General features: G+C 41.9%; 1 protein-coding gene across 7 annotated transcripts in view; it reads right to left on the bottom strand.

The window, feature by feature from the left end:
• Positions 1–11,012, bottom strand: part of LOC139550777 (E3 ubiquitin-protein ligase RNF220-like) — a 163,847-nt gene extending 152,835 nt beyond the window's left edge. For 3 of the 7 annotated variants that reach the window (XM_071361915.1, XM_071361916.1, XM_071361918.1), the window contains exons 1-2: positions 10,678–11,012; positions 664–1,481 (exon numbers count right to left, since the gene is read on the bottom strand). In XM_071361915.1, the coding sequence (XP_071218016.1) occupies positions 664–1,309 (646 nt within the window). In that variant the 5' untranslated portion in view covers positions 1,310–1,481; positions 10,678–11,012. The remainder of the gene's footprint in view (positions 1–663; positions 1,482–10,677) is intronic. The other 4 variants (XM_071361920.1, XM_071361922.1, XM_071361917.1 and 1 more) reach the window with 3 other exon arrangements.
• Positions 11,013–24,808: the final 13,796 nt, after the last annotated feature.

The following is a 24,808-nucleotide window of genomic DNA, read 5'->3' as shown; positions in this document are numbered from 1 at the left end:
TGTGTGTGTGTGTGTGTGTGTGTGTGTGTGTGTGTGTGTGTGTGTGTGTGTGTGTGTGAGAGAGAGAGCGCGTACTCGCACATGAGTGTGTGTGTGTATGCGTTCACCACAGTCCACAGTGAGAGGAGAGGACAGCGTCTGTGTGTGTGAGTTTAAGGCCTATGGAAATGTCTTTGGTTTTCACAGGCTGCTGTATTTGGAGTTAAGGTTCACAGGGTGAATTACGGCCAGTTATATTACTGGACTCTCACTCAGCAGCACACTTATTCTTCTGAGCACGCCCTGTTCAGGAAAGGTTATGCCATCATTTGAATTTCCCCAATTCTTTCACTTGCACTTACCCAAGAGAAACCTCCATCTCATTTATGAATTAGACCTGTGGAGTTCCTTGTAATGTGCTCTGTGAAACACTATCTTAACATTCTCTGGTAGTTGAATACACTTCTCACATAGAATGGGTGCTGCAGTCTCTACTAAATAACAGTATATAGTATGTGCTGTTTTTAGATAAATGTTTTCTTGTAAATTAATATCAAAATCATGTTGTTTGTGAGGCATGATTTGATAATAAAGATAACAAATCATTACACACGTTTTATGTTTCTTTACTTTACAGACTAATCAGACCTTTGTGAAACATTAGATAAAGGTAAATGTACTCACAGCGTTCGATGCGGTCTTCTGGACTTGATGACGTCTCGCGGTCGGACAATAAGCCTGACACTGCAAAAATCTTTTTCCCAGCGTCCTCAACTGCTTTGAGGGCGCTTGGGGACCTGGAGGGGATCTGTGCCCCAAAGTCATACTCTTTACCCTCAGCGTCCGTGTAGCGCAGGTGGGGAGAGGCGTCTGCATCCAGGCAGCCTTTGAGGCGCTTAGCTGGGGTGAAGGCTGACTGATAGCCCCCTGCCCCGTCGCGGTCCTCTGGGGGGGAGGCGAAGGGTCGGAAGGCCCCCACCCCGCTGTGGTTCAGCATGCTGATGGGGGAGCAGTCCAGGTTTGGGGGGGCGAACTGGTGATGCAGGTGCAGCAGGGAGGAGGGGAAGTCCCGGTTGGGAAAGCCCCCGGGAACGGCTCCCTGACGGTGGTACATGGAGGCGAAGGTGTAGGAGCCGTTGTTGAACGGCAGGTGCATGTCCTTTTCCCCCATGGAGACGGGCACGCCGAAGGGGCGGGGCTGCTGGCAGGGGATGGAGGCGTCGCGGCTGGCCTCTGCGGTGGAAGCCAGCACCATGAGGGCTGGGGATGCCAGAGGGTTGGGCAGGTAGGAGGACGACTCCATCTTGAATGCGGCCCGGTGCAAGTCCATCCTGGTACCTGGGGAGGGGGGTTCCTGGGCCCAGAGGAGGGGCTGAGAGAAGAAGGAATGGGGCAGGGTGTCCGGGGTGCGGGAGGAGGCTCTGGACACGCAGGTCAGGGGAAGGTGGGTCCTCACGGAAGGGTCCAGTCTCACTGTGGGGTCATCCTCCTCAGGTCACCTTCTGTAACAGGACACACAAGAAGTGTCATTTTCATTCAGCACCAGCCATCAAACTATTTCAAACAACATGACAGAGCCTCTTTGAAGAAGAGTCACAAACTTTTCCTCAGAGAGAGATCTGGGGTTGGATCAAGTCTATCTAAGCGGCTTATTTCTCCATCTCTCCATCTCTCCATCTCTCCCTCCCCTGCCTGCAGCTGGACCAGAACCGTCTGTCACAGATAAGGGCAGCGCTCGTCAATCTGATAAGGCTGGGCCTGCTCATGTGAACACTCGTCCCGGGTACCCAGCCTGCATACTCCAATGGGATTGTGATAGTGATATCATATCAGGCTGCCATCTGCACAGCCAGGAAATTTGACTGAATGAATAAATTAGCTGCACTTCACCTCTTGACCTCTGGAGCAGTGAAACAGACTGAGACTCTCAGGAGGATTAGATGGTCAGATTGGACAAAGTGTGTGAGGTGATTTAATGAAACGCTGGCAAAAAAACGTTTCAAAGATTTTTATCCCAAAGGGCAATTTGAAGGTGGTCATAAGTAAGGGTATAACATCAGCTCAAAAGAAGTGGCCTCATCTCTAACAACCCAAAACAAAACGGAAGCTACATTCAGGGTTTTATAAATCTGCATTTCATAAATCCATATTTGTATTAATATTCCATAGATTTACATTCATATCACACACAGAAAACATTTAAGTTATGTTGATATGCTATCATAAAGTCACCATTGATTTATCTAAGTCCTCAAATGTTGAACCAATTCATGTGGATAAGGTCAAACCTGCAGCATCGTGTACATCCCCCTGCTGTAGCTCTTCAAAGCCACACAGAATATCTGTCCACATCAGGCTCTCCATGAGAATTAGCTGAGAAATCTTTTATAGATATCAGCTGTCCTGAACACCCATTCAAATTGATTTAAAACCTGATCTGAGCTTTGGCACATTGCACACACATGCAGCCTCCCTCAGAAAAAAATCCCTTTACATTATCACACAGTGCCTATGGGACCTGGTCAAAAGTAGTGCACTATATGGGGAATAGGGTGCCATTTGGGATGCAGCCTTACAGTGTCAGGGGAATGTCTGTTGAAAATGGGTTATACTACAGCGCTCAGGTCTGGCCAGATGCCCAAGCATCACATTACACTCTGTCTTTCCCCCTAATCTATCCAGGAAAATAGCACCTTGAAAATGTACCAATAACTAAAGCCCCATTCATGCCCCCTTTCATCATCGAGTCTTTCCCTGAGTATCAGATCTCTACCCTGGGATAACCTCTAAAGTATGACACCATGTAGGTGTTGATAGCCAGGTAATACAGTGATAAGTACCTGGATATTTCAATTTTATTATCATAACCATCAGCTCGCAGAGCCGTGGACTCAGAGTGAAACTGACAATCCAATAAAAGGACACAGGATATCCCCTTATGGCGAGAGCCGGCTAAAGCAGATGTAGGCTGAGTGTTGTACCGGCGTGCTAATCATTTCTCTCTTCTCCGGCAGACGAGGGAGCAGAGCCGAGAGAAGAACCGAGCTGCCTGGTGCCGGAGCTACAGGAACAAATCTTGTGCTCCCAGGGTACTTGAGTCAGCCCACGGGGCTGGAGCCTGACATACACTGACACACACACTCCTCTGCACCGCTCCACACCATGCCGAGCCGTCGGGAGACTGATACCGAAGGGAGGTCTTGAGACGCTTCTATCTCATTACTACATGTTTGTCTTATAATATACTACGTAGTTTTAAATATGTATATGATAAGACTGAGTAGTAGAAGTTCAGCCAAAGTTGAAAATCAACGTCTGACAACCGAATGATCACAAGTGAGGATGTATTATCCTTATCACTAATGATGAGCAATAGTTGTATTAACACTGTAATAACATTGTAATAACATTGTAATAACATTGTAATGACCTAAAATACATACATAGTAGATGTCAGAATCTACTGAGAATAGCTCAAAAATATAAATATACTGACAGGATTCATCTGCATTTATAATAGAAATGTCATAGATGTCATTTCCATGTTGTCATAATTGGATTACTACAGGTAGACTGGTGCAGCTGTCAGTGAAATATTAAACACAACATATTATTTTAGTTGTAAGTGACAATGTTATGATATCTTGAAAAATTGCAATGTCAACAACAATGAAGTATAATATCATTCCTATCAGAAAGGCACGGGTGTAAAATAAGCTATAACCCTCCATAAAGGTAAAAAGTTGGGATGTCAAACATAGTTTCCGTCTGGTTGTTTCAGGAGAGAAACGCAGATGAATCCAATTTACATATAAAAATGGACTGTCAACTATGACTGCTGGCCAAGAATAGGAGACCCAAGCGGCTTAAGTTTCCTTAGAGAGCGTCATTCAGACCACAGCTCCCGTACTTTCCCTGTCTGTCAGTATATTTAGAGATTGTTGACAACCGTGAAAGTGCCACTCTTACATTTTATTACAGGACAGGGCAGACGGTGTCATTCAACTACTCTGGGGAGGCAGAGAACACACACACACACACAGACACAAACACACACACTTGTACACATAGGCACATTATCTATGTGGAGGACATATTTAGACGATTTGCAAGTTGATGTTGTGGTAATTTGGTAGATGATTCAAACTTAGATCTCTCTGAATGTATATGAAGGGACATGGACACAGAGATCATCATTTACTTTTAACACTATCTAAATAATATAATGACATTAAAATGAATTACTTCCTTTAATTCAAGACAAATGCACAGGACAAACCCAATCACAATCCATTATTTAATCAATAGACAAACATCACTGTAACAGCACAGATCATTTTCAAAATACACAAGTTCCAAAAAAAAGTTTATTTCTCAAAATGTAAAAATAGCTTATCGATAATATAGGAACCAGACACATTTACATGTGCATATATAATACAGTAATAAATATACTTTTAAACTGCTCTACCAAACCTGGCAAACCTACGAAACATTAGAGGAGGTGTTTCTTCTCTCATCATCTGCATGTGATTCTAATACACATAGTGAGAAGATGTTGGCACATCTCAGAGCAGCTAATTACACTGGATTTCACACAAACTAGCCAAACGTCCTTTTATAGGCACCGTAAAACAACTCAGGCTAAAAGGGGACAAAACCTCTAGACATTATGGAAGATATTTTTTAATACAGGTGACAGTTCATGAGACGTCACTTAAAATGGTAAAACATGATCGTCTAGGTAAAAGTCAAATCGATTTAAGCCGTCTGACACAGGGAATTTGGCATCAAATATTTGCCATTATGACACAAACAGGCAGAGTCAACTGTCTGTGTGGTGGAAGGGTTGGCTGGGTGTGTTTGCGTCGCACTGGACATCTCACTCAGTATTCTAGACAGATGGTTGTGGTTGATGTCCGGAGGACAGTCAATACTATTCAAATATAGTCATTCATGTCTGCCTCTGTGACTCTGTACACAACATAGCTCAAATGTTCCTTCTGAATCAAAATCCGGTGTACTCGCCAATATGAAATCTATACAGGGAGTTATTCAATACAATGTAGCAGCAGCAGTTGCTGTTGTACAAAATATGCTACAGTGCTGAGAAATAATGACACTTTGGCATATTCAGCTACAAAATCAATAAGGATTGGACAATCTGTGCCACACTGCTCGTATGGCAGTTCACTAACAACTAATACATTTTACTGGAGTGTACGACACAGAGTGGTGAATACTAATGAAATATCTAGCAATCAGTCTTTAAAAATATGAATAAATCCTAGCACTCTCTTTCTTTTTGTTTATATTTTAACCATTGGCTCGGTGTGTGACCCGCCCAAAGTGACATTCAGCTCTAACTGCCAAAAGGAGAATGGGATTTATTTTCCAAATAAGCCGTTGTGAGCTAAAAGGAAAGTGAAACACATTGATTCATGGCAGACAAAATATTTTTGGGGTTTCCTGACCTGCCGAGGATATTCATTTCAGGGGACGATGGACTGCTTGCCTCACACAACCCACCTGAGCCAACTAATTCCTCGCTAAGCCCAGATTATTTGCAAGGTGTCGTGTCTAGCTCCCAAAGCGCCAAAGCCAGCCGTGGAATACAAAGAGAACCCTCTTTCTCTCTCTGTCTCTCACCACTGACCATCTCACTCACTGAAGCAGTACAACCTATTTGTAAATAGAGAGAGCGAGAGAGAGAGAGAGAGAGGGGAGAGGAGTGAGAGTTGTGTGGCTTTTCTCCTCTATGAGCCTCCACGCTCCCAGCTCCCTGCATTGGGCTGAGCCTGGGGACAGTGAGCCCTGGACTGGGCTGAGGAGTGAGAACACCACTGGCCTAGCTGGCAAGTCACTGGATGTTCAATAACAAACAGTGAGCAGCACAGTGATAGCATGCCTCAAAGCCTTATGACAACTTGTTGGCCAGCTCAAAATTTAAAACACCACACACTAATTCAACCAACACAGCTGCTATTTACTACAGGAGCAGTGCCATGGGATATTGAAGGGAAGATTTGGTTGCTGTGGATGAAACTGACATTTAGAAGACTTCCAAGCAGTCTTTACACAAAGTAACTACGCTTTCATAATCCATGGGTATAGTACACATTGTGTGTGTGTGTGTGTGTGTGTGTGTGTGTGTGTGTGTGTGTGTGTGTGTGTGTGTGTGTGTGTGTGTGTGTGTGTGTGTGTGTGTGTGTGTGTGCATCAATCGGTGCCTTTTTACTCCCAAGCCATGACTGTAGGACAATAATAAGTAAACAAAGATATCTGTCTACAATCGATTGAAGCAAATGCACTGATAATGCCTTCTGGGAAGAAAATTTACTTATTTCCAAGCTCTTAAATTTTGGTCCAGATAATTGACAAATGGGGAAATCTGAGAAAGAAAATATCTGATAATTATATTGAACAAAACTCATCCAATTAGTCAGGCTAACCCTGAACTGTCTCCTGTTCTCAATGCCTCTCATGGAGAAGAGATCATTCTGCTGTGTAGAATTCAGTCAAACCGTTACAAAAGGCTTTTGGAAATATCTGGCAATATGCTACTAAATGGAAACAAGCAACATTCATCAAAACGGAACATTATTCAATATCATTTGCAGTTATTTTTCAATAAAATGCATTACTTTCAAATATCATAATAGTAATTTCCTACTCATGTGTACACTGTAAAAAGCAATAAAAGTAAACGTTTTTGCAATTATAGGTCTAACCAGTTCCAGTGCTACATATCCTAGACTCTTCATCTCCCTGTCTTCATCTCCCTCAGATTTGTACCCTCTATTCAAAAAGCACTGATGACAGAAAAAATCTGAAAAGTGAATATAATATGGACATTAAGTCGCCTACAGACATAAACAGCATATCATTTCCTCAAGACTGACCAAAATAGACTCCAAATCACAAGGGAAAAAAATGTGTGAAAAATGAAGGTTACTCAAAACGTGATGCCGATATTTCTATGAAACGGATGACTGAAAACAATATCATACAAACAGGAAATAATAAAACGGATGTATTGTATGATTATTCAGATCGAATATTGCAATATGAAACGAATTAGCCAATAGCCACAACAATTTTCTCAGCATTTTCCAGCCCCAGAGCACAACAAAGAAAACCAGACAACCTTATTTGAAACAACATTTCAAATATTTGCTAAAAATGACTTTTGAAACGCAACCAGTTCCAAACGACAGCGGTCAGAATAATGACATTTGGGTGAAAATAAAACATATTCGTTTGATTAAATATTCCACACAACGCATTGACTAACGTACAATTATTCCAACTGATGAATAAATATTTTTTTAAACAAATGTAAAATGCACACGGTGAAACCGTGGGTGCAGGGGCGATATATTTATCCTAAACCCTATGTTCAAACACTTGTTATTTACCGACAGAGGTTCATTTTAATTACCATACCATGCCACCATCTGCATGACAAATTACCTTTCAGTCAAGTGTTTGTTAGCAAATCAAAATATAAACATGATAGGGACTGGTTGGAGGGGATGTGGTGGGCGGACCCTTCTGCTTTTAATAAAGAACGAATAAGTAGCCTCGATATTGAAAGAACTAATAGACCAAGCGTCATCAAGACGATGCGATAGAGTAATCCATAGTTCATTTACTATCTATGTCATCTGTGTAAATCTGAATAAAACGGATGATCAGTAGCCTAGTAAGTAAATATATTATTGTGCATATCATGACGTTAATAATTCTATATTGATCAAATATGAAATATAGCCTACTTTTAGCAGCAAAATCTTAGATTCTGTCTCTCCTTTCCCCCAGCTTTCGAACCACACACAGAGAAGAAGACGCTCTCTCCAAATTGAGAACGGATAGTGTTTCATTCCGCCTGCTTGCTCTCCTCTCCAGTTTTTTAATTCCACAACGCTCAAATCCAGATTAAAATAACTCTAGATATTGATTCGGGCACTGGAATCGACATACATTTTAGTTCAGTTCTCACTTTGCAAGAGGATCAATGGGAAGCAATAACAGCTGACATCGCTGCTGGGAGGGATAGAAAAGAAGGACTGGGGATACAAATCGAAACCTGACAAATAAATCATCTTTTACTTTTCTTCCGACCTAGACTTTCTTTTTGCCTGACTCTTCCCACGCAAAACAAATACGGAGTAACCAATCGCTTGAATAGGCTAAGGGAGAACTAATACCAAATGTTCTACACGTAGGTGATTAATTCAACTAACATTGCCCATTAGCAGTAGGCCTAATTAGTCAAAAAATAAGGATAAAACATATTTTTCTAAATGGAAATGTCCTTCATCTCCACAAATTGTTGCGCTGTGAAAAGATCAGTCGGATGTTTCACCTGCTCAACGCATTTAGAAGACCCAAAATATCCGTATTTGTCTGCACATAATTTAATATTTAAAATGTTATCATATAACTGGCATAACATTTTAATGATGATGTATCAATTAGCCTACTAGACCATACGCCAAAACGTAACTTTTTTTACTTGTTGAAAACCTACCATGATTAGAAAAATAATCAGACGCAGAAATAATCCGAGAAATATGAGACGCATGTGAGAGATCACTTTAGGCCTATAGGCTACATATAACTTAATTTATGTAAAATTCAAGTGAACATTGGGTAATAAAAAAATAGGAAGTCTGAGACTATGCTGATAAACAATGCTGATAAATCACCTGAAGCGACGAAAGCGTGTTTTAGTGTTAAATTGTTATATATTTCTTTATCTAGCCTAGGCCTAAATTAGGCAATAATCATTTGACAATTTATGAATAATAGATTTCGTTTTTTTTCACGTAATGTTTGTGAAATAAGACTTTAAAGTTTTTATTTTTTTTAAACAATAGGCTATAGTCAATTAGCTTACACACTTATCATTTGGGCCAATTTAATTTCATAAAAAAATATGGAAACTTTTGTCTGCGTCGACTGGGGGATATGACTTGTACGAGTCTAATCTTTCCAGTTGATAAAAAAATTGGTTAATTGCAGCCCTCCGTTATAACAGCTATAAAAAAATTATATGGCATGTAAACATGCAATTTATTACATTTTTGAAAGCAAACATTTAAGATGTTTATCACGGATGAAAAATAGCATACTGTTAAAAGACACAAGGCAACTTGCTAACAAAGTCTTTGTTCACTCGTCCATTCCATATTAAAAGGTAAACAATTATTCTATCTATTGGGAAAAAAACGAATAGGCCTATCTAAAACTTTAGACTATAACATCATTGCACAATTATAAAATGTTTTATTAAATTCAATTAGTGAGTGAGATTTTACAAACACTGCTCATGAATGTTATAGGCTCTTTTCATTTTTTTCATAAACTGTGAATTAACCTCGACTCTTTATACTTTGGAGCAACTAGTTTACAATCGTCGGTTGGCGGAAACCTTCCAGCTTGTAGCAAGTCATTTGGGGCAGGATGTAAATTGTAGTGGTCCGTAGTAAACAGGTGTTTCCCTCTCCTTTCTATCGGCTCACTCTCAGACCACTTCTTGACTAGTTTTCGATTTTTCTTTCCGAGGATAAAAGTTAACATAATTGATGGTTGTTACGCAACCTTAGTCAACAAGTAGGCTATTTGCTCTGTCTGTCTTTAAATATAGGCTATTCAAGTACACACATACACACAGAGAGAGCAAACATTAGGCTACCAAGTCCAGAGAAAAGGCTAAATGTACACTATGCTTCACTTACACTTTTCCAAATACCTTAGTTTCTTGTGTATGGGTGCTGTGCAGAACATGTTATGACCACTGTTCAGTCATTAACTTAAAATACATATTTTTTAGGTTTAAAAAGAGTTAACGGCTACGAGATATAATCGGTGTATTTAAAATAGTCACAGTCAAGTATGGTTACAAGCACCTTATTACACGGTAGCCTAATTGAGGTTTTACACAAAGACACCAAAACGTTCACTTTTAATCTGTGACGAGTGACATTTCTCCACGGCTTTCTTTGGGTGACTAAAAGTAGTTCACGCGCATTAGATGAAACAATGTTGTAACTTCTTGGCCATGTCCCCCACTGTAAGCCATTATCCAGATAGTGGACGCAACTACTCAGAACTACTTATAGGCCTACCTCGATTTAAAGTAAAACTTCTGGTGTTATAGGTCGGCTATATGTCAGGTGATCCTTTACACATGTGATGGATAGCCTATGCCTTTTCCGACCAAACCTGAACAGAGCGCTACAAGGAGCGCATAAAACAACGTTCAAACAGGAGGTAAAAGCTCAAAGAGGTAAAGTTTAACAGTTACCCTGAAACTTGTGGAAACACTGCTAATGTTTCAAACCAAGCTTACCCAGAACGGGTTCAGAAGTTAGAATGCATATTTTTGGAAACAGTGCGCTGGGAAAGGTAGGGTAGCCTAATGCATGCGTCACATGGGTTGATGATAAAATGCCAAACTCTAGTCTGAGAAAAACACTTACAATTCTGAACACTGATTGTGAACAACATTCACATTTCAATAGGCATGGGTGACGACCACACAATCAGTAGCCTGCTAAGACATTTGATACTTGAGTTCACGCTTGAATAGTCGGATAGCCTACAGCCAGATTCGTTGTTCGTTAAAGTTGGACAACAACAAAATCCCAATAGGTAGTAGAGCACAACACAATGCAATCACTGAGTACTTACGTTGTTATAAACAATCCCTTTGAAGGTCCTAGATATTCGTTTATCCTCACAACCGAAACTTTTCAATGGCAGGCTGGCGAAAGCACCGGAGATAACGGAGTCGCATGGGAAGAAAAGTAGTAACACCTCGCTGCAATGTTGCGGTGTGGAGAGCCAGGCTGTCCCCAGCTCTTGTGGTCAGAGTGGTGTGAGTTGCATGTACCGCTGAGAGAAAGGGAATCTGCGTGGAGTCGAAGAATAACGAAGAAAAGGCAGAGATTGGATCTAAAAGGTAGATGAGCCGCTCGCAAACAGTGTTTTAGGTGCAGTGCTGCCGCTCAGCGCTTGGTTTGCTCAATGACTGACTTTCTCTCCCTTTCCACTTTCCTCCCTTCGCAGTTCCCCAGCCCCCCTCTCTCCACCCATCCATCTTCCCCAGGGTGGGTTTCAGTGCGCTTTGTGAACAGTGAATGCATTTTCTTCTATCTTCGCCCTAGAAATTAAGTCCACTTCTAAACAAAAGGTACATCTTAACTGGAGACTATTTCCATTCAAAGACAAAGATTACAGTAGGCCTAGTTACAGTAGGCCTAGCAGTAAAATGACAAAGCTCCATACGTGGTGAACCTCTCAAAACAGGCTGTTTATGCCAAGTAATTAGCCTACCATTTAGCATAACTTTATTTAAACATATATATATGTATATTATTTTTGTTTGTTTTTTGTTGCAATCCGTAAAATTCTTAGTGACCATAATAACATTTCTAAGGATGTAACCGTGCTACGTTGCTTATACAGATAGTTTAAATCATTGTCTATTGTGGGTTGGTGTCAACAACGTAGGAAAACAATTGCATCGGTCTTGCATGCCTGTTCCAGTAAATGGGCTGTTCAGATATTATCCACCTGCTGGAAAGATATTGAATTGCATGTATTGTCCATCAAATAGTAGATAAAATGTGTCTGAAACTAGTATCACATACTTAACATAACAACTATGCATTGTTATTAAACTATGCTGTAAAGTAGATGGACAATATCATATTTAAAGTGTATTTCAACAGTAAATGTAACTGTTATTTTGTTGAATTACTTTGTCTCTGAGTGTAGTGTTATGTGAAGACTAGTCCACAGCCATGCTGCCAAGGTTATCTGTGACCGTATAATCCCTAAAGTGGGAAATGTGGGAGGGGGATTCAGTAGCCTTGCATATGGGCTGCATGCATGCACATTATCACTTAGTTGTGTTGCTAATGACCTCTATTTGAGTGTGACTAGGGGGAACGGGGAAGAGGCCTATCTGTGTCCCAGGTCTCTCTCAATTCAAAATCAAATGGCTCAGCTCAACCTCTAATGTTTCTAAATGGACTGGTGTGTATTGACTTAATACCTTTGATATAACCTCTTTCACAGGACTGGAGCACCAAATTTCCTAACACTCCTAAACATATGTACTCTTTTCTTATGTGGTGCTGAGGTGTTGGGATTAGCGGTACAGTAGGAGTACAGTAATATATACCATTAGTTAAGGGATGAGGGTTGGGGTCAAACTGAAGGTGATGTTGACTTTTTAAACTGGAACTGAATAGAATAAAATGTTATTGTCCATCCAGGATGGACATGTTCTTTTCACATCAACATACAAAAAGGATCACACCCCCATTGAAACCATTAGTCCAGCACACTGCATACACAAACACACAGAGGACATCGACACATTCACTCGACTGCACTGTTAAAATAGATAAATAACCCACTGGGCACAGTCATCATTTCAACTTCTAGTTTAGATTTACATTTGTTTGAGATGTCAACTAACGTGAAATCAAGAAAAAAGGTCACCATGTCTTTGGATTTAGGTTAATTTGATTGAACAAAAGACTCAATTCCTTTACATTGATTACTTTTTACAAATTTTCCATGTTGATTCAACGTCATCAATTTGAATTGTTTTGTTGAATTGAGGTTTAAACAACTTTGATTCAACCAGTTTTTGCCCAGTGGCAAATAAATGCAAAGACATTTCATGTTGCATTTACTTATCCCACAGCACAGGCAACAAATTAGTGTGTGTACACATCCTACCTGGCGTGTACAAACTACTGTTTATTAGATCAAATTCACTATTAAGACAACAGCAAACAACTATAATATGAGTTTAACTCGCAACCTTTCCAACAATATTTGAATTACTAGGTAGTTTAGTCCATCATGACTCTTTGCACAGGGTAGAGCAATTAATCAAATCAAATGTATTTATATAGCCCTTCTTACATCAGCTGATATATCAAAGTGCTGTACAGAAACCCAGCCTAAAACCCCAAACTGCAAGCAATGCAGGTGTAGAAGCACGGTGGCTAGGAAAAACTCCCTAGAAAGGCCAAAACCTAGGAAGAAACCTAGAGAGGAACCAGGCTATGAGGGGTGGCCAGTCCTCTTCTGGCTGTGCCGGGTGGAGATTATAACAGAACATGGCCAAGATTTTCAAATGTGTAACGCTCATTGTTGGAAGGATTGGACCAAGGTGTAGCGTGGAAGGCTTTCATCATGTTTATTAATGTGAACCAGCAACAAAACAATAAAGAGTAACAAAACGAACGTGCAGCTTTGTAGTGCAAAAGGCTACAATACAAAAACAAGATCCCACAACCACAGTCGGGAAAAGGCTGCCTAAATATGATCCCCAATCAGAGACAACGATAGACAGCTGCTTTTGATTGGGAACCATACCAGGCCAACATAGAAATACAAAAACTAGAGTACCCACCCTAGTCACACCCTGACCTAACCAAAATAGAGAATAAAAAGGCTCTCTAAGGTCAGGGCGTGACAAAATGTTCATAAATGACCAGCATGGTCAAATAATAATAATCACAGTAGTTGTCGAGGGTGCAACAAGTCAGCACCTCAGGAGTAAATGTCAGTTGGCTTTTCATAGCCGATCATTGAGAGTATCTCTACCGCTCCTGCTGTCTCTAGAGAGATTAATGCCCATTGTGTCTTTCAACAGCACTGCCTCAATGACATACACTTAATTTCTGGTCTTAATTATTCATTATACTGACACATGGCGACATTGCAGAGTCTGTGACTATAACATCTCATACAAAAGGAACTGTGCTAGATACATTAACAGTCCTTACTCTGACATTAATGCAACTGTCACTGTGTTTGAGATGCTTATTCATTTTTTGTCAGTTATCTTTAGAGAGCAGTTGTGTTGAAAGGTGCTAAATTAATTGCTATTTTTCTGCACACTTGAATTGGTCCCTTTGTCACTGAGTATCTGTAACTTAGCAGTAGCAGTTTAGCCGTTTCTGCTCCTATTTGAAGCCATCTCTAATAGAGAGATCATTAAACCAACAAAGTACAGCTATCATGACTATGAAAGCATTAAAGACCTATCAATAAAAAATCCCCATGCACGCTTGATTGAATAATTCATGGTGCTAGAAGGCTTCATCTCACATCATGATCATATGAGGATTCTCTATTGCGAAAAAAGTACAAAAGATTTGCCCCCAACCCAAACACATACTGTATATACGATCACACACACACACACACGCACGCACGCACGCACGCGCACGCACGTACGCACACACACACACACACACACACACACACACACACACACACACACACACACACACACACACACACACACACACACACACACACACACACACACACACACACACACACACACACACACACACACACACACAGTAACAAAGTAAACTAGAGACTTGGAGTACAGAGCTGTACTGACAATGCCAGATAAGTGTGTAGCGAAGGAAGGAGGGTGGATTGAATGTGTTTGGGTGCAAGTCAATGCAGCCAGCTAGCAGACTCACTCATTTGATCTCCCCCTCCTTCCTTTCTACCAACGTCTTTCTGTAACAGTCCACTTTAGAGGCCATGCTGCATTAAAGGAACTGGAGCACAGGATGGGAGCTGGACAAAGTAGAGAGAGAGAGAGCAACTTTCTCCACAGAAATGACATTAAGTACAGTTCTTCCTATTTCAATCTGGACGTGTAGACACCCCGTTCACACTGGATCAGGGTCTGCTGCGTCGGTCTGCAAGGGATCGTGTGCACATGGACACACACACACGCACGCACGCACGCACGCACGCACGCACGCACGCACGCACACACGCACGCACGCACGCACGCACGCACACACACACACACACACACACACACACACACACACACACACACACACACACACACACACACACACACACACAGGATAGAGTGAGGACAGCAGCACAGCGAGACGATAAAAGGCTCTGGGGAACTGAGCAGAATCAAGGCTCTAAAAATGGTTCACCAGCTGATTCTCTGAGTCTTGGCAGAAACTACTTGATACAGAGGTTTTCAAATGGAACTAAAGGCCGGGCCAGGTGTGTGTCATACTCCAACAGGGGGCAGGGCTCGTTTGTGGTGCAAACCTTGTCTGCTTGCTATCGGGAATGAGGCACCTGGGTGGGAGCGTTGGATATTTTCCCTGTCTTTTTTTATTAGGATGGGCTTCGTGAGGGGGGCTTGGAACTCCTATCACTCTGGAGCTCCATCAAAACCGCTCTTGAGGAATATGGCACAATAATATTCAACATAAAATCAATGGCTTGTTTAATTTAAACAGGGCCAGGAAATGTGGTAATTGCAAAGGGGGCCCACAAATCAAGAGCCCTTGTTATCCCATTTGCCGCTCCATTACTTGGTGGAAAAGGCATAAACATTATTTTTAGGTAACTATTAGGTCTGGATGGATACTGTCTATTTGCCCTATATATTATCATGCATTGCCATAGAGAATAGAGATACTGTCACTTTTTTCAACATTTCCTAGGGAGAAAGAGCAATGCATTATTTGGAGTATTGGGAGATAGAGAAAGAGAGATATTACAGGACCATGGCTGATTCAGTGGCAGCAGCAGTAAGGGGGACTGTGAAATAGGATAGGTTTACTTCCTAGTTGATGTCACATGCCACTCATCCACCTACTGTCTGTGTGCCCTCTCTCTCTCCTCAAGTCTCTGTTGATACAGACAGACAAAGCTGAAAACAGATGATATACCCATCTCCTCCTTTTCCACTAAAATAAATGTACACAAATACAGCCCTCAAAGAAAAAAAAATCACGCCTTTGTCAATTCTAAGGCTATTTGTGAGACAATGTATAATTATCTTAAACATTAAATGACATCTGCCCGAGGCCTTCTTTGTCATAAAAAATAAACACAACATGTAGATATTGGAATGAAATGGCTAAACACGCACAGCAGTTATTTGATGATGACAAACACATAAGACACATAATAGTTTCTATTATTTCATCATGAAAAAATGTGTTCTACCTTCATTATGATATGCTTTCATTTAAATTTCTCTACGAATAAAACAGCTGCATTGATTTGCTAAACAGATCTAAGATTTGTGTTGATAAGTTGCTTTAAAAACTACTCACGCAAGATGTTGGACATAGAGTTAAATCTGGATAGGTCACCATTATTCACAGATTGGGGTATAGCTGCTAGCAGTGCACATATGTTATGTTTCATAGCCATAGACAATATCCCCCCTCCTCCCTCCCTCTCCTCTACCCAGCAGCATAGAGAACTAGAAGGCATCAAGACTCATCTATCGAAGTGTAACTCAGCCATTAGAGCACACAGGCAAATGCCATCCATGACCGGGAGCACAAGGCAACTGACAAACAGCCAGAGACAAATCAGAAGATAATTTATAAGCTCATGTGCTAAAATCTCATTATTTGGCAATACAGATTTAGCAGCATGCCCAGTTCAGGACCATCAATTCCCGCAGCTGTAAATTATTAAAGAAACAGCCCTGGGTGTAAATCAAAATCAACACGTTTTGTTTAAGGAATAACTTCCTTCGTGTACCATATATCACGTCTTAATTTATTTATCCTTCGTGTAAAACGCTCAACGTGAGAATATTCCAGTAGGGAGATTCTTCTGTTTTTCCCTCGCTAAAAAAAGCAACACCGACAACAAGATCTTGTCATCTCTGTAAGCCTCAGTCCACCACAACATCCCCCAAACAAAGTTAAAGAGTAAAGAAACTAAGTAGAAGTGAAAGCGTTATGTGCCAAAACAGCCCTATCCGCTCCTGTCACATTGCATTTGGATTATCAGCTGCCATTTTGGAGGGGTGTTTACAGAGGAGACACAAGGACGATGCCTTTAATGACAGACCGTAGCCTCTGTCTGATGCTCTCCTCTTAGACATACTGTATACTCTCAGCTATTCCAGACGGTAATTTATAGAAACTTGGAGAGAATCATTGTGATGATGAATCAGTGTACATGTCAAAATGTCGTATTAGCCTACACTTGAGGTCGCTAAACAAAACAACCCCCTGGAGGCTTCCTAATCTACATGCACTGACGTGCCATCTAATATGTTTTATCTGCGTAAGTGAGCAATTTCCGTAAACATTAGAAGATAAAGACACAATGTTGAAGAGGTTTGTGTAAGCGGTTATCTAAGCAATAAGGTCCAAGGAGGTTGTAAATTGACTCCGCTTCATGTCGTGCTTAAGAACAGACCTTAGGCATGGTATATTGGTCATATACCGCAACCCCCCGAGGTACCTTATTGCTATTATAAACCGGTCACTAAGATACAATGCATTCGGAAAGTATTCAGACCCGTTGACTTTTTACACATTTTGTTACGTTACAGCCTTATTCTAAAATGGGTTACATCATTTTTTTCCTCTCATAAATCTACACATAATACCCCATAATGAAAGCAAAACTGTTTTTTCGAACAAAAAAACTGAAATACCTTATTTACATAAGTATTCAGACCCTTTGCTATGAGACTCGAAATTGAGCTCAGGTCCATCCTGTTTCCATTGATCATTGTTGAGATGTTTCTTCAACTTGATTGGAGTCCACCTGTGGTAAATTCAAGTGATTGGACATGATTTGTAAAGGCACACACCTGTCTATATAAGGTCCCACAGTTGACAGTGCATGTCAGAGCAAAAACCAAGCCATGAGGTCGAAGGAATTGTCCGTAGAGCTCGAAGACAGGATTATGTCGAGGCACAGATCTGGGGAAGGGTACCAAAAAATGTCTGCAGCATTGACGGTCCCCAAGAACACAGCGGCCTCAATAATTCTTAAATGGAAGAAGTTTGGAACCACCAAGACTCTTCCTAGAACTGGCCGCCTGGCCAAACTGAGCAATCAGGGGAGAAGGGCCTGGGTCAGGGAGGTGACCAAGAACCCGATGGTCACTCTGACAGAGCTCCAGAGTTCCTCTGTGGAAGGACAACCATCTCTGTAGCACATTATGATAGAGTGGCCAGACGGAAGCCACTCAGTCAAAGACACATGACAGCCCGTTTGGAGTTTGAAAAAAGGTACGTACCTAAAGTACTCTCAGACCATAAGAAACACGATTATCTGGTCTGATGAAACCCAGATTGAACTCCTTGGCCTGAATGCCAAGCGTCCCGTCTGGAGGAAACCTGGCACTATCCCTATGGTGAAGCGCGGTGGTGGCAACATATTTTTTTATCTCAGCCTCCTTCCCCTCAGGAGGCATTTTGCCTTTTGGTAGGCCGTCATTGTAAATAAGAATTTGTTCCTAACTGACTTGCCTAGTTAAATAAAGGTGAAATAAAAATAAATAATAATAAATGTTGTGGGGATATTTTTCAGCGGCAGGGACTGGGAGACTAGTCAGGATCGAGGGAAAGATGAACAGAGCAAAGTACAGAGAGATCCTTGATGAAAACCTGCTCCAGAGGGCTCAGAACCTCAGACTGGGGTAAAGGTTCAGCCTCCAACAGGACAACAACCCTAAGCACACATCCAAGACAATGCAGGAGTGGCTTCGGGACAAGTCTCTGAGTGTCCTTGAGTGGCCCAGCCAGAACACAATTGAACATGTCTGGAGAGACCTGAAAATAGCCATGTAGCGACGCTCCCCACCCAACCTGAAAAAGCTTGAGAGGATCTGCAGAGAAGAATGGGAGAAACTCTCCAAATACAGGTGTCTCAAGCTTGTAGCATCATAACCAAGAAGACTCGAGGCTGTAATTAATCACTGCCAAATATGCTTCAACAAAGTACTGAGTAAAGGGGCTCAATACTTATGTGAATGTTATATTTCAGTATTTTAAAAAACTGGTTTTGCTTTGTCATTATGGGGTATTGTGTGTAGATTGATGAGGGAAAAAAACAATTTAATCAATTTTAGAATAATGCTGTAACATAACAAAATGTGGAAAAAGTCAAGGGGTCTGAATACTTTCTGAATGCACTGTACATATAACAGTAAACAAGAAGTTTAGCGTCATAACAGTGGTATATTGTCTGATAAACACACGGCGAGAATGTTGTTTCAGCCAATCAGCATCCAGGACCCAAACTTCCTGGTTTATAATGTATAATAATCCCCTGTTTCTCCTCTCCTGTGATCCAGACCTTGTTGAGACGTTTCTCAGCGCAGTGTACTCTGAGTGTAGTGTGAAGTGTTTACAACAGTGTACATGTTCCAGGATGGGCTCTGGTCAAAAGTAGTGCACCATGTAGGGAATAGGGTGCCATTTGGGCCGTAGACCCTGTGATGTTTTGATGCATGGGCGTCTTCCCACCACAGTGGTTGTGGTGCTGGTCGTGGGGCCGGATGAATTACCACCGTGACCTACAAAGATTGGTCACCAACACATCACAGAGACACCCCCGACTGTCCAGTTTATGTCTCTTAATGTCTCTCTCAAAGTGAAATGCTGTCTCTGTGTGAGATGGGGAATATTTTTCTCTTCCCTCTTACCAAGGCTAATAATATATTTAGTCAAGATGGGTATTTTTTCAACTAAATCTTATTGTTCAGCATGACATGTTTTTAAACAGCCCTGGTCTGTTTATGATATAGGGAATGATGTCGTGTTATGACTAAATCAATATTATCCCCCCAGCTTTAAACACATTATTGCAATACAGGGGGAAAGATAATTCGTTTTGGAGGGAAACATATTACTATATGGAAAAAGATATGGAACACATTTTATTAGCATTTTCAACGTGATCATGAGAAATGTTTTGCCCTGTTTTTTTCTCTTTTCACTGCAATGAAAAGTGTGTGCATTTTAACTGTCTTGACATGTCCTTGTCGAGTGATTTCAACCGTGATGGTAATAACAATAATTATCTTCTAAGTGTGGAAAAGGCATGAATATTCTCACATTGAGTAAGAGCAAGTCAACACATGGTTTCACTGTTTTCTTGGGGGGGCAAATGAACAATAATTCCTTGCTAGAGAAGTTACAAATAAATGAAGTGGACTGCTGTTTGGTTATCATTTATGCTCTCAAAATAAACTTCAATATTTACAAAATGTATTTTTATTACTAACCTAATTATCCCAACAGCTATTATGAAATTACAATACATTTAGTAGATACCTCCAAACAGAGGTATTACTGAAAGTGAATAAATACATTGAGACAGATACATTATACCACTCAATGCAATCAATGGAGGACATGTTTTACTCTAAAAGACAGACTTCCCCATCAGATATGATTAATGTTTTAGTTACTCTTCCACAGGCATTAATATCTGAGAAATGATTATTAATAACAATGTAATTTCCAGAGATTAACCCCGCTTTGCCTTTATTCCTGATGTGTTGCCCTTTGAAAATGGATCTAGAAGATTGATGGATGTCCTGTGGAATGGTTTGTCCTTGTTTCATGTCATTGTTTAATGACGCAGTTGTGTCTTATTTGTCATTCATGTGTAAATGTCACATTGAACAAACTTACCAAATGTTGAAATCTTAATTTCACCTTCACTTTAGTTACACAATCTGACATTTGTCTCGTAACATTGATGTAACACTATAGCGATGTAGCACTTATATAAAGCAACATGATAGCTATAGAATACACTTGAAGACCATAGCCTTTTATAATACTAAAATGCCACCCTGTATAAATTGCTCATCCTAAATCAAAATGGTTAAATCAAGACAATTAAATATTCTCTACCACCCATATAATAACAAGCTGTCACAGCACATCCCTAATCAAGCCCAGTCCTAAAGCAGCTGTATGCTGTGCACTGACCATGGATGTCCCTGAACGGACCTAACTGCCATTGACAAAATGTGTACACACGGGCTCCTCTCTGCCTATTGGAAGACAGACAGGAGATATCACTTAAAGGGACTGCCTCTATTGGCCCCCCATTACCTCCTACTGACAGTGGGGTTGTGATTATTACCAGCCAAGATAGCGCTAATGTTAGCTGCCTCTGTTTCATTCTCTGCCTCTTCCTCTACCTCTACCTCTGTCTCTGCTTCTCCCTCTCCCTCTCCCTCTGCCTCTGCCGCTTTCTCTGCCTCTCCTGCTTTCTCTTCCTCTCTATCTTCCTCTGCCTCTCCCTCTGTCTCTCCCTCTACCTCTTTCTCTGCCTCTGCCTTTGCTTCTCCTTCTCCCTCTGCCTCGCCCTCTTCCTCTGCCACTCCCTTTTCCTCTGACCTTGCCTCAGTCTTTGCCTCAAGCTCTATCTCTGCCTCAGTCTCTATCTCCGCCTTCCCCCAGTCTCTCCCTCTCACTCTGCCTTTCTCTCTGCTCCTGTGTCTTATCAGGCCAGCAACATTGTGCCTGTGGAAGATGGACTTCCTGATAGGGCCCTGCTTGGAGAAAGCCTCGATGTTGACACACAGGATATTAGTCACCGTGGACAACGAAGGGACTTGACGTTTGACGCAGTTTGATTTCCATTTCCCCTCTCTCTCAAAACACGGGCAGATGAGGCCGTATTGAGCGGACACCAGGTGGACCGAGGGTTAGGAGGAGAGAGGGAGGGATGGGGGCATTCTTATTTATTGTTCATGTATTTTTTAGGAGGGAACCTGCAGGGTGAAATAAGTAAACATGATTTGACCTAGGGAAAGAGGTGGTGGTTTGATAATATGGGAAGTCAGAGAGAGCAGATAGGGGTTGAGCCTGAGTTGGCGGCTGACTTTACATTTTGATGGCGGCTATAGATCACTATAGTCATCATTGGCCTATATTTTAATGTTTGTTGACCAAAACATCCAAGTTCCATTTTTGGTCAAACAATATTAATTGAATTGGTCCATCAACACATTTCACTAGATTCTCTGTTTTCAGTCAATCCATATTTATGGCATTATGACAGTGAGCTGTGAGGCGGTGTGACTACGGCATGGCTTTCTGTTCCCGTCAGGCGACCCTTGAACCTGAACGTTCAGTGGGGCCTCGCCCCGAGGGAGACCTTCGTTTCTCTGATTGGTCTGCTCTATGTTCCGATGAGAGACGGTTACATAGTCTAGTAGGTCTGTCAGTGTGGGGCGCTAAGGCACGTCATTACAACAAAACCACTGTACTACCAGACACATAGATGGACTGTCTCACTCAAAGACAGCCAGGAGGCTGCTACACAGCTACTTATTATATTCTTGAAGTATTTTTGATGTCAGTTGGTTTTCATTTATACATTGTGTTATGAAGGTCCTCACAGTGATACAAACTAAGATACTGTAGCTTAAACAATCTTTGTATTACTATTTTGCCTATTTGATATTCTTTGGATCATACTAGTTCAGTCAGTATGAGAGATACTCTGGACCATCAGAATACCAGCATGGAGCTGCCTCTCTCCTCCTTTCTGAGTGTACTAGGCTCAGTGCCATGGCCCCCCACTGTTCCCACTGAGCACTATGTCACACAGCCAGCCAGACACAGCCAGCAGCCACCACCACAGCTGCCAAGGTGACAGCCCCTGAGCCCTGAGCCCTGCCTGCACTCTTTATCAGCCGCCCATCCCAGTAGCAGGCCCAGTCCCAGCCGACAGGCATAATGAGCTCTGCGCCCAGCTAGAGCCCCACTAGAGCCCCAGCGCTGACAGCCATCAGCCCACAGAGAGAGTAGCGGCTGGGGGTTGATGAGCTGGTGGTAGGGGTGATGGTGGTGGAGGTGGTAGGGAGATGGTTAAAGCCAGCCCTGCCCTGCAGGTGGGCCTGACCCCTAACCCCTGACCCTTGACCTGGTCCCAGTGTCCCATTGTCCTGACTGATGACACTGAGATTACCGCTCCATGGGGATCGTGGGGACTGGACGGCTCACGTCCTTCCACTAGAGCCTACAGCCCAGCCCGCGGTCACTATTGAAACATTGATTTCACAGCTTTCATTTCTACAGAAGGTAAAGACAAGTAGACTCTGGTGACTTTTGAACTTTACCGGCCTGCATCTTGTCACTGCAGCTTGTCACTGCTCTTGTGTGTTCCGTCTCGGCGCTTCAATGAAGTTGCCAAGGTTGAAGTGTGATAAGAAGTCCCACCAAACAAACATAGCTGCCTCTATTGAATTCCTGTCTGGTCTATGCAAACAAGACGTGACAGATTTAATTTGTTTGTCACGTTGGCTTAATTAAACCTGATACCTTTAAGCGTGAGCCAAATTCTGTGGAACGGCAGTAGGAAATGAGTCTGAGGTTGGGGTTCATTGAGGAGAGGAGAGGGAGAGAGTCATGTTACCCGACAGTTCTTCACTCTCCATGCCTTCTGATTGGTTTAGGAAATGTTGTTGGGAGAATACCACTGTGCTCTGCCCTGTCAAATAACTTTGACTCATACAATCTAAAAAAGAATCGGAGGAAAATCTGGGGGCAGCCAACAATGCCAATTGTATATCGCTGTTGTTCTTGAGAGATGGAGAGTTAGCGAGGAAGAAGGAGTTAGAGAAGGACACAGTGTATTAACTAGGAGTGAAGGCATGGTGTGAGTAACAGAGTCTGAGAGAGCGAGAGAGAGAGAGAGAGAGAGAGAGAGAGAGAGAGAGAGAGAGAGAGAGAGAGAGAGAAAGAGGGAGCATAAGCAAGTGCGAGGGCACCCGCAGACAGCTACAAGATGGAGTAGCAGCATGCGCAAGATAAGCTGTCGGCACGGAGACAGTGTGTGACAGTCCTCGAAGCAGCGAGCGGGCGGGAGTGTGACGGGGAATACAGAGAGCGGCATTATTGTTTAAATCATTGATTGCTTCCCTTCCTCTCAGCACAGATGCTTCTGAAACCAGAAAAGCGAAGAAAAACAGGGACCAAATCCAGTTACCAGCCCTTTGTTGTTGCTCCATTCCTCTGTATTCACTTTCTGATGCATTGTGCCTCACCAGTCACCAACCACCACCATTGTTTTTCTTTCTGTTCTTTCACAATGCATGCTATTTAACCTCCCATCACAAAGTGCGCTATTCTAGTGTATTCAAAGGCCCTGCCGTGGATGTTGAAGGGGGTTTAGAACAGCAGCAGACAGGTGAGGGACATTAGACGTCTCACAAGGTAATGAACATTGGAGGATATCAAATAGAGGAGCAGATGTTTGTTTCAGTCTGGGAAAGGAAAGGAGAACGTTTGATTTGATTTTGATTTGAGAAGCCTGAGTGGGATCTGTCTTTTAAAGCTGAGCCATGCAAAAAGCTGCCGTTTTGACAATTACTATTGGATAAAGGGTCATGTCTTCGCCAGGGGTTTCAGTGAGCTTATTTCTGAAGATAACCGGTCAGACACAGTATTATAGTTGTCTAGTCAAAGGGATTGATTTTTCCTCTCAACTCCTTTATGTTTTGGCAGCTTATTCTCTGTTCAAATAGGATTTTGTAGCGTAGAGAGACGATGGTTGTGTGGACAAGGGGAATATTTTCATAGGCTTGATATGATAGGGACGTAGTGGTTAGCTTGTTTACAATACAGGATAGCATTTCATAGCATTTCTGTACAGTATAAAGTTCCAATATATCCATGTTAGAAAATATATAATATTTAGCAAAAGACAGAATTCGTATGTGTTCTTGCTTGCGCTCTTGTATGCTTGTGAATGCCTTTGTGTCTTGTGTTTAATACAGTATATTGAACAACACCCGATCCAACAACATAGCAATTTTCCAAATCTGTTGGTCATAAATCAGAAACACTGTCTCATAGACAACCCCACCCCACCCTGTCCCATAGACAACCTCACCCCACCCTGTTTTGTTGCCATAGCGCAGAGCTTGAGACCGTCTAGCGTCGGTGGCGGACTGGCTGTTGTTGGCAGGAAGTGGCTAACAGTGAGGTTTAGTGACAGG

The sequence above is a fragment of the Salvelinus alpinus genome, chromosome 23 (genome assembly GCF_045679555.1).
Source record: "Salvelinus alpinus chromosome 23, SLU_Salpinus.1, whole genome shotgun sequence".
In the NCBI taxonomy this organism is placed as follows: Eukaryota; Metazoa; Chordata; class Actinopteri; order Salmoniformes; family Salmonidae; genus Salvelinus; species Salvelinus alpinus.
This window is presented reverse-complemented; position numbering and strand designations above follow the sequence as displayed.